Source organism: Marmota monax, unplaced genomic scaffold (assembly GCF_021218885.2).
Source record: "Marmota monax isolate L192 unplaced genomic scaffold, Marmota_monax_Labrador192_F-V1.1 WCK01_AAM20220418_F8-fsc00010, whole genome shotgun sequence".
Classification (NCBI taxonomy): Eukaryota; Metazoa; Chordata; class Mammalia; order Rodentia; family Sciuridae; genus Marmota; species Marmota monax.
This window is the reverse complement of record NW_026692321.1, coordinates 5,617,892-5,628,448: the sequence shown is the minus strand read 5'-3', so window position 1 is coordinate 5,628,448 and position 10,557 is coordinate 5,617,892. Positions and strand designations below refer to the sequence as shown.

Below are 10,557 nucleotides of genomic sequence, written 5' to 3'. Positions count from 1 at the left end.
CTCCCTTAGAACTTAGTTTGTTCCTGTGCTACAGGAACAAACATGAAAGCAGCAGGTTACCACATTATAGGTCATTCAGACTTACGTAAACAACTCAGAAAAAAATCAAGTTTTGAATTATGTTAGAACATAAGAGACTTCAAAGGACTGAGCATTTTATTGTAACTTAAAAAAATAAATACACTGTAACTAACTTTTGTGAGCACTTTCTCTGAAAATCACAGTTCTGTAGGCCTTCATCCTTTGCCTTAGAGAAAGCAGTGTCTGCACCGACAGCCTGCCTGTGAAGCCAGCTGTGCCTGCTGGCCTTCCTAGTCAAGAAGGCCGAGGTCAATGTGGAAGTAGACGTAGGGGAAGTAGTCTTGGTTACTGAGTTGCAGCCCAGGGATCTCCACAGACGCCTAGGAGAGAGGACACGGTAGTGTTCTTAGTATAGAAACAGCTTTTCCTTTGTATTTTTGAGGAAACTTTCCAGGCACTGACCACATGTTTGGGCCTGCACAGTGCTTCTCTCTCACACACAAACACACACACACACTCAGCCCTCCTTGGTGTGCCTCCATGTTTGTGAGGGTAGGTTTTCCCAACAGGTTGGCAAATGCCTTATGTTTCAAGTGTCCATCCTGTGGATATCCTGGCCACAGGCTTGGGTTAGATACCTACATCCAGGATACTTGCTGCCGCCACTTCATCCAGGTGCCGGAAGACAGAGTTCAGCACCTCCCTCAAGCGTTTGGTGGCTGACTTCTTGTGAGGCTGCAGGAGCACTGCCTGGAAGTTCACTGGCAGCCCGTACCTGCCCAGACAGACAGGCATTCAGCTACTGAGCACAGACCCAGGAAGACGAGTTTGACAGAAATAAAGGAGTTCCAAGAATGAGCAGCTTCAACCAGTGTAGCTTGAAGAAAAAAGGAACCTCAGCTGGGCGAAATGACCAGGGTCAGAGGTGAGACTGACCTCTAGACCTCTGCACAGAAAAAGCTGTAGAGCATGCTCAGGACTATTGGTGAGCAGTCGCTCCCTGGCCACCGACAGGATGCCTCACACTCACTCAGGGTTTGGCTTTCAGACAGGCCTGCTGTGGACTGAGTCACAGGGCAGCACCTGTTGGCACTAGTGCACTCAGTCAGACCCTCACTGCAAGCCTTCCTGGGCCTCACTTCATGCAGAGGGTTCCTGGGATACAGAGCTCTCCCATTAGAGCTGCAGAAAGGCCATGTGAACCGGTCAGTGAAGCAGCCACAGGTGCTCCTGCTTGGCTGACAGCACAAGCCCAACCTCTTCCTGCTGCCTTTACTTCCTAGAAGCAGGTGCCATAGTGGCTGGCAGGGTTACTGGCATTTGGGTAGATCCCAGGTGAGAGGATAGGCCCAGTTAATTGCCCCCCATTCCTTTTGTTCCATCTGTGGTCAGCAGAGAGGCTGCTGTACCCTCTGGAGAGCCCTCTACCTTGGATGTGCTGCTCAGCTCCTTCCTAACCAGCTCCCATGGCTGGCATCAAGCACTGCAAACCTTGACTCCACCTGGTGGCCTCCTGTGCAGCCTCAGGTGGCAGAATCCCTAACCCACGCCAGGCAACACGTCTGCTCCTGAGGCAACTGCTAGGCTCTTGCTCTGCCACTAGGATGCAACCCTTCCATTTGCCACCCTGCTGTGTCATCCTTCAGCCTGGTCACCCACCAGTCAAGGCCACTTCAGCCTGGAGGTAGCTTCAGGTCCCCCATCTTTCAAGACCCATCTAGTCTGCTTTCTGCCTCTTGGTGGCAGCATCCCTGTCCTACGCCTTCCCCGTCTCCCAGAACGTGGCCTCCAGCAGTAGCTGTCCAGCTCTCCTCCTCAGACAAGATGCTGCCCAGGCTGTTGCCCTGGCCTGCCTGGGAGAGGAGCCACCACTTCATGATGGTGGAGGTCACTGGTGGGAGCTGTCCTGTTGCTGCAGAACTTAGCCTTTCCCCATTACCATCCCCTTCCCTTTACCATAGTGACTTCATACCTATCAAACATGAAAGCTTCTCAACTCCAGAGCTTTCGTACTCAGAGCCAAATCTGAGAGTAATGTCCTACATCACTTCAACCACTGCCCTTCAGCTTCTCTCAATGACCTCCTAAAGGCCAAATCCAAAGGACATGCTAAACCTCAGCCTTTCATCCTGCTCCCTCCTCCCACCATGGACTTCTCCATTCACCCCTTAAATGTCAGGGCTCCCCCTTGGCACTTTTCCTCCATGCAGCTCTCCGAGTGATCTCATTCCCCAAACCTACCACCACGATAGTATCTTTTCCCCACCAAAACCCAGCTCCCAGCCAGCTGCAGTAACCTCATCCCAGCCTGTTGCTCTCAGCACCTGTTCCATCTGCGTCTTGGGTCACTGAAGCATCTGGTGTCCTTCATCCATGAGGGCAAGCCAGCACCTCCTCAACTGAGGGCTGTGTCCCCTTTACCTGGATTTTATTCAACCAAGAAACATTTCCATCGACCCTAGGCTGGATAACAGATGGAGAGAGGAGCCAGACTTCCCACTGCAGGGGGGACAAAAGCCACAAGCAGCCAGGAGTGAGCCATGGTGCTAGATGGGGGCCCGGGAGGCGGTGGCTCACTTCCTCCCCTTACATGTCTTTCCTCCAAGGATCTTGTTGGCTCCCTATGTCTTTAGATTATGGTATCTCCATGTGGCAGGCTATGAGAAAGCCTTCCAAAAGAATCAAATAGCTCTACACATACTGATCTGAGTGGAATATAAAATAAGTTATAGAGCATTAAGTATAAACAGGAGAATAACGAGTCTTTTCAAAGCACTAACTGTGGTAATCGATGGGCACTGAGAACAGTACATATTTCTGAGCTTGAATTAAAATAAAAACAAAACTCCATTATCAAATTTTTTTCCTGCTGTACTTTAAATCAAACCCAGGACTTCATGCATGCCAGGCAAGTGCTCTACGACCAAGCCATAATCCCAACCCCTGAACTTGAAATTTTTTACAGTGCACATGAATTATAACTATATTCAAGAAAAATGAGGAGTAAAGGATGACATGCATTGATAGTTTTCAAAAGGAATTATTTTTGCATATACTTTCAAGGGAAACACTTGAAAGTTTTACTGAACTTAAGATTTTTAGGGATATATTCTCTACCTGTCTCTTGAGCAGATGGGAAACCCATGTGGCCTAGACAGGCCACACTGCATGGGGCCTGAGAACACATCTCCAGCACCAGGAGGGTTGGTCTGGGCTCTCTCCTACACACAGCTAGACCAGGTTAGCTGGTGCACCCTGTAACTCAATGCGATGATCTGTCGCAGCAGGCCTCTGAGGAGGGCACGAGTATCATGCGGAGGTGTGTACATGTGTGGGTGTCGGGAGGAAGAACAAGGAACCAGAGTTGGGTCTGTATGGGGCAAAAACATATATGGACACTTATGTAGAAGAGGAACTGAAGCCGAGACCCACAGAGGCTGACGGCAGCAGGGAGAGGACAGGAGAGTGAGGACAGAGGAGGCCGGTGTATCACGGGGTGCAGGGCTGAAGGTTGTAGGGTGTAAGGATGGGAGGTGTCCAGGCTGGCAGCCAGACTCGGGGTGTGGGATGGAACGGATGGTGAGGCCCTTGGCTGAACCAGGGATGCCAGAGGAGGCGTGAGGGAGAGAGGATGAGCCAGCTGTCCAGGAAGCACCTCCAGCAGCAAACGGCAGACCCTGGAGACCAAGAAACAGGGCAAGTTGGGAACCGCCGGTGGAGACCAGAGGGATCCAGAGGCACCCTCCAGAACAGGCAGGAAAGGGGTCCCTGGAGCTCACCCAGAGGGTCATAGGGAACAGAGAAGCCAGCAGCCTGCAGGGCACAGCAGCCAACATGTGTGACACTGCCAAGATCCAGCACACTTAAGGGAACAGACATGATCAGAGTAAGACAGAGAAGCAGGCTCCAAACAGCATTTCCCGTAATGAAGTGGTGGTGCTCCCCAGGATCCCAATAACTCAGGAGGCTGAGGCAGGAGGATCACAAGTCCAAGGTCAGACTTGGCAAATTAGTGAGACCCCCAGAGACCTGTCTCAAAAATTAAAAACAATAAAAAAGACTGGGGATGGGGGGAAAAGGCATTTCCTGTCTGATAAAATTTCCATACAAATTATATATTAAAAATCCTTATATCAAGAAATATCTATTAAAAATCACTTGGGTGCAGGGATAGAGCACTTGCTTAGCAAGCATGAGGCCCTGGGTTTGGTCTGCAGTGTACGCACACACGCGCGTGCACACCACACACACACACACACTCACACACCCCACCAGAAACCAAAACGGGCATGTCCCAGGATATATTACAAATAACTTTTTTTTCCTTTTCTTTTTGGTCCTGAGCAGTGCTTGGGATAGAACCCCAGGGCCTTGCACTTTCTAGAAAAGCCACACCTCTAGTCCTGTACAGGTGATTTTTATTCATCCTTTGTGTTTGTTTACCTATAATTTTCAAATATTCCACGGTGAACCTCTTTTGGTTTTATTAAAAAAAATAATAAGGCAAAACAAAATTCATCGGTGATGGTTTTGCTTTGATTTTCTTTGCGGGCCACCCTAACTACTGGTCTTAGAGGTTGAGGGCTGAGACAGTCTGGGACATCTTCCAGGAGCCACTAGGCCCCTCAAGCCCAACAAGTCCACCCAGGGTAGGAGAGTGAGGCACGACAGGAAGCCCAGGTGACCCTGGCCTGAGCCTGGCCCGACGGGAAGGAGCAGCAGACAAGGGGCAGGGGGCACGTGGCCGAGGGGGCTTCTCTGGCCTCAGGAAGTCAAGAGAGCTGCTGAGAACCAGTCAGGAGGGCAAGCAGAGGGCAAGAAGACTGTAGGAAAGGGGAAGGCGGGAGCTTGGTGGCCCAGAGCTGGTCCCTCCTGCCCACCCTCAGGACAGCTAGGCCCCCTCACGCACCTGAGCACGGACTCCACAAACACTCTGAGGGCCTTTATGTGAATCCAGGCAACAAAAGCCTCGCTGAAGTTCACCTTGAGCCAGCGCAGCAGGGGGCCCTGCAGAGACAGGACAGCCACATGACCCCTCCAGCCACTGGCCGAAAGCGACCCAGGAAAGGACTCAGGTGTTGACAGAGCAAGCCCTGAGCTGAGAAGAAATGCCCAGGAACCAGCAGAAGCAGAGTCGGAAGAGCCCCAGGGGAGGCTCAGGGCCACCGTGTCCAGGGCGTCGGGTGCTGGGGAAGCTCAGCCGGTCAGCCACCAGGCACATGCGAGGGGCCACCACAGACTGGGGCATGAGGGCAGGGCAGCCCCTGACCTCAAGGCTGTCGGCGGGCAGCTTCTGACATTGACCAGCCAAGGAGCCCACCTTCTGGGAAGGCCCCGCCCTTGGGGTCCTGGTACCATCCACCAACTGCCACTCCAGAGGTTTCTCAAGCCCCATCTATGGCCACAACAACAGCCACTGAGACTGGGGTGGCCGGTCCTCTGGGGGAGCTCAAGAGCCCCAAGCTTCCATCCGATAGCACCAACTGCCCACCAAGGTCAGGGGCAGGTCCAGCCAGGGCAGCCAAACAAGGAGACTGAGAGCTGCCTGCCACCACCCCCACCAGGGCCCTGCCCATCACCAGCCCCAGCCACCTGGCCAGGGCACAAGCACGCTGGCCCACAAGCACCATTCCCTGCCGGGAGGGGCAGCTCCAGAGGGGCCTGCAGATCAGAGGAAGGCGTGATTCCGGGCTCCTCGAATGAATTTAAGAACTCACAAGCCGGATGAGACAACAGAAATGCAAGGACGCGGTTTCTCAGAAGACACCTGAGCTGGCAGGGAGATGCGCGCAGGGACCCCCAGGACTCCCGGGGGCTGCTTACCTCGCCCTCGCCCTCACTCTCTCTCTCTCTGTCGGTCTGCCCCGCAGCAGGCCTATCAGGGTTCCCTAGCGGGGTTACCTTAACCTTGTGGTCCCGGAAGGTAGATGATCCCTTTTTAAGGGCAACACAGGAAGTTTGCTAAAGGCACAGAAATGATTTATTAATCTTTCAGCAAACATGCATCACAAACACACAGAATAATTCTCATTGCCCGAAGAGCTGTGACAGCAAGCACAGACACCCTGGCCCACCCAGGCACTCATGTACTGCCTGTTAGGATGTGGCAGAGCCAAAGCATTGGCTCCCGACGCCAGCAAGTGGGGCTGGTCCCACGCCACCTCCCTGCCTGGCCTGGGTCAACACCTCCACTGTCCACCATGGGCAAATAAGGACAGCACAAGAGGCACTAGTGGAAAGGGCCCCGCCTGCAGAGCTGGTCTGCCCGGGCTCGGTCACGGTGTCCCTGCCACACCCGCCACAGATGCCTCCTTGGCATTCACAGAGCACTGACGCGTGCCACGTGCAGAAAATTAGTCAGGCATGCTTGTGAGGCCACTTCACCCTCCATCTCCTGTCTCTGAAAGCAGGTGGAAAACAGGACAGTTCCACCCTGTGCTGTCAACGCACCCTGAAACTTGGGCCCTCTCTGTCGCCTCTGATGGAGGAAGCAGAAAGGATAACGATGCGGGGTGTGTCACTTCCAACCAGGCCAGGAGGAGAGCCATCTCCAGACAGCAGGGGCCGCCTGCAGCTGAGCCCCAGTCAGTCTCTGCTCACTGGCACGGCTTCCTGGGGCTCCACTCCCACCTGCAGGGAGCCCTGGCAGCCTCTCTGGGGCAGCGTGGGGGTGCTGAAGTCCACACCTCGTGCAGACAACACATGGCAGCCTGGCACTCAGTGGGCAACCTGAGCCCCACATGGCAGGTGGCAGGCGTCTTTGTGTCACCCTGACTCAAGAGAGCCTGGCAGATCTGCCAGCATGGAGGTGGGTGCCAAAGGTCCTACTTCACCACCTGTCCTCTGGCAGGGCTCTAACTGGACACATCTGGCCTCATCCAGGAACACCGTGGCAGTGTGGGGTCAAGACCATAGCGACCAGGGAAGGCCCAACTGAAGAGAACAGCAGGGCATTCGTGAGCAAGCGGGCATCGAGCAGGGACACCCTTGGGCTTGCTGTTCTCGGGCACTGCCTGGGTATGCCAGGCCTGTGACACTGCTCCAAGGACGGGAGCAACCTCGGGGGCACAGGGCCCAGCAGCCTTCCAGTCTGAGGAGCACAGGTGCACATTCGCTTGGTGCACACACGTGTCTCTGCTTTCGCTCCCGGGGAGGCGGCTAACCGTCCCCAGGCTGGGTTCGACGTCCCCGGCCCTGGCTCCTCCCCAAAGGGAAGCACCAGGGGGCTCCGGGATCCAGTCTAGGGGCTCCATGGCTCATGCTCTCTCCCGAGGTGGTGGCTGCTTTCCTGCCAAAGAGCACTGACCCAGGTCAAGGTGGACGTGCAGCTCCCCCGCCTTCTGCCTGACGTGGGAGGAGGCCCGGGGCGAACACCTGGCCACGTGTGCAACACTCCTGCCTGCTCTTCTCCCCAAGCACAGACACACAGCCTTCTGTTTACACACACTCCTCAGCAAGGCCTGAGCACATTCTACTCATTCTTCCCTCCTCTCTCCTCCTAAGAACCCTTCCCAGTAGGGATGGGGGAGAAGAGGCGGAGACCCTCCCATCCAGATGGGCTCCTTGGGATGCTCATCCAAAGAGGGGTTCCTCTGGGCTCTGCAGCTACAGGACACCCAGTCTGCAAGGTGCCCATTTTACAGAGAGGTGGCAACTCCCTCCAAACTACACTCTGGTCTCTCCAGTTCTTCTCCCTCGTGAGCCAGGCTGCCCCCTCCACAGCGTTTCCAAGTGGCTGTGATTGGAAGTCCCAGCTAAGTACCCTCTCTCTGCTAAGAGCACAGGGGAGGTCAATACAGGCACTGGTGACGCCCTGGAAGCCACACAGCCAAAGTCAGCAGATGACTGGCGCCATTCATGCTCCGAGGAGATGGCCACACTGGGCACAGAGGATTCATCTAGAGCCCACCTGCCCTGCGTGACCCTGGGGCTGCACTTCCCACCTGCAGGGAGACCTTAGGCAGGGTCCTCTAGCCAAAGGAGGGGAGGGCCTCAGTTTTGGTTCTCCTCTGCAGGGGGCTGATGACCCCTTCTGGTAAGTGCAGAGGTCAGGGCAGGCGAGAGCCGGTGTAGCGCGGCACAGTGTGGGCTCACGGTTCATGGCCCTTGGAATCACCTGTGTTCCTCCTTACCATCCTTTCCCAGACCTGCTCTCGAGGCCCTTGAGACAGCTGTTCCTGAAGGGGTGAGCCCAGGGGACACTGTGATTTAGAAGAGGGCATTCGCCCCAAGGGCCTTCAGGGGGCAGCTCATTTGTGTGAAATTCACCGCCTGCCTGGGATACTCACATACTGTTGCTTCTTATCAGACAGCAACCTGGTCATCTCTTCCCTTTCCCTTTTAATTTCTTTCTCATCATAGAAAAATTCACGAACAGTGAACCTGAAAACAAGAGCTGTCACTAAGAAGCTTCCAAAAGTGGCAGACACCCCCCACCCCCGGGGACACACACCAAACCTGGGGAGCCCACAGGGTGCGCCCTTACTTGTTCTCTTTGGCTTTGACTTTGAAATCATCAATCACTTTTCGAAACAGAGTCACTGTGAAGAGGCCACCCTCGTTGTCCTCGGCAATCAGTCTGTTGGGGAAAAGAATCCACACACTGCACCGTCTACCAGTGTCCCCTTGAGCCAGCTGCACTGGAGCTGGGCTCCCGGGAGGTCAGCCACTGCAGAGCTGGGCATGATGGCCATGCTGGGGGCCCTGGCAGCCAGGGGACGGGGAACCACAGGTGACCCTTATCGTTTCCTTGCTCCGGGTTGGCTCCCTCCTTCCCTTCCACACTCCACTCCAGCCAGGGCCCCGGAGCCTCCAGGGATCTGAAGGTGGGAGCCGTGGGGAGTGAGGAGGATGGGCTGCCTCCTGCTCACTAAATGGCTTTGGATCAAGTCCCTCTGGGGCTTCGGTCACGGAGGCTGGGCCAGGGAGTCCTCGGCACTCTTGCTTATAAGGAAGCAGGGTAGATTTCCAGTTGGTAGAAACCACCCCACAAGGTCCAGTTCACTTCCAATGTCACCAAGTGCCATATGGCTACCACAGCATCCCCAGCACGCCTCAGCACAGGACCACTGGTGTCACTGTCCCCAGGAACACAGGTGCTCCTGAAGCCAGTGGTCTACGCACCTCCAAGTCCCATTGGCCAGAAGCCCCTGATACTAGGAGTGCTGGGCAACGGCATGCCCCGGGCACATGCTGGCCTGGTCACCGCTCCTGTTTCTCAGAGCTCAGACCCACAGGAGCCACTCCCGTGCTCCACATCTTTCCAGAATCGTCTGCGCAGGTGCCCTCTGCCAAGGCAGCCCCGCCTGGCAAGGCTAGGATTCCTGGGCCCGTGCAGCAGGGAGCAGCAAAGCGGCCAGGCCAGCGGGCAGCTCTGAGGCCTCTCCTCCCCTGCACACACGCTGCCGGCTCACTCCTCCACCTCCCCTGTGACCTCAGGCAGTGACCGTCCTGTTCCTTGGCTCCTGATGGCCATCTCCAGTGAGTTAGTGGCCCTGGGGGAGCTACCTGCCACGAGGGAGCAGGCAGGGCAGAGGCCTCTAGGAGGGGAGGGGAGCAGGCAGCTCCGGGTGGGGTAAGGTAGGTGGGTGGGTGGCTCCACTCGGCGGCCTCCAAATCACAAAGCAGCTCAGACTCACAGAGGGGCCTCGAGGACAGCACACACCTGCGGACCCGCCGCCCTCTTAGGAGAGCAAGCCATTGCCGCACAGCAGAGAGGCCCCTGCTTCCTGGCCCAGCTGCACTCTGCTTAGGTCCCAAGGTCACCACTGGCCACCCTGAAGGTGGCGTTTCTCATCCCCACCCCTCCCCAGCTTCTCCTGTGCACTGAGTGTGCCCAGGGCACAGAGATGCCATCTGCCTACTCACAGACCTTTAGGAGACAGCAGGGCACTGGTGGCCTCCTGTGGCTTTTCCTCTGCTGCTCAGTCTGTTCCCAGCTCTCTGTCCCTGCTGACGCCAGGACTGGCCTGCTCGTGTTCCCAGCTCCGTGGCTCTCCACGTGGACACTGGCTTAGCCCGCTCCTCTCCTGTGCCTTTTCCTTTTTGAGGCACTGGGACGGAACCCAGGGGTGCTCCACCCCAAGCTACACCCCGGCCCTTTTTATTTTTATTTTGAGACAAGGTCTTGCTAAGTTGCCAGGCTGGCTTCAAACTTGCAAATGCCCTGCCTCAGTCTCTGGAGGAGCTGGGATTACAAGCATGTGCCACCACGCTGGGTGTCTCCTGTCACTTCTGGAGTGGCCACTGACCACTCTTCTCTGACCCCAGCAGATCACACACTGAGCCCATCTTCCTCTCCTGCTGGGGGCGGTGGCCACTCCCTGGCCAGCCACTGCAGCCAGGTCTTGGCTTGACCCTCAAGTGGAGAAGGTGGGTGCTAAGCCACAAACAAGAGTCAGGGGGCCCTGGAGGAGCCCCTCTGCTGGACAGCAGCCAGGGCAGCCTCCCAGAAGAGGGGCAGTGAAGCAGTTTCCAGAGACGGCAGTCTGGTGTGGGACCCAGAGGGAATTCCAGGCCAGGGACCCGGGGACCCTG

At 55.9% G+C, this 10,557-nt stretch overlaps 1 protein-coding gene across 17 annotated transcripts in view; it reads right to left on the bottom strand.

Annotated features, from left to right (window-relative positions):
* Positions 1–138: 138 nt before the first annotated feature.
* Positions 139–10,557, bottom strand: part of Atp6v1c2 (ATPase H+ transporting V1 subunit C2) — a 47,857-nt gene continuing 37,438 nt past the window's right edge. For 2 of the 17 annotated variants that reach the window (XR_006851149.2, XR_006851157.2), the window contains 8 exons: positions 8,507–8,599; positions 8,310–8,403; positions 5,614–5,982; positions 5,291–5,416; positions 4,931–5,028; positions 3,139–3,698; positions 2,346–2,520; positions 678–796 (listed from right to left, as the gene is read on the bottom strand). Coding sequence is in view for 8 of the 17 variants with exons in the window: in XM_058578364.1 (XP_058434347.1) it covers positions 167–401; positions 4,931–5,028; positions 5,291–5,416; positions 5,614–5,982; positions 8,310–8,403; positions 8,507–8,599 (1,015 nt within the window). In the remaining 9 variants the exon portion in view is untranslated. Of the gene's footprint in view, positions 402–663; positions 797–2,345; positions 2,521–3,138; positions 3,699–4,930; positions 5,029–5,282; positions 5,983–8,309; positions 8,404–8,506; positions 8,600–10,557 lie in introns of those variants that run through there. The other 15 variants (XR_006851151.2, XR_006851152.2, XR_006851153.2 and 12 more) reach the window with 15 other exon arrangements.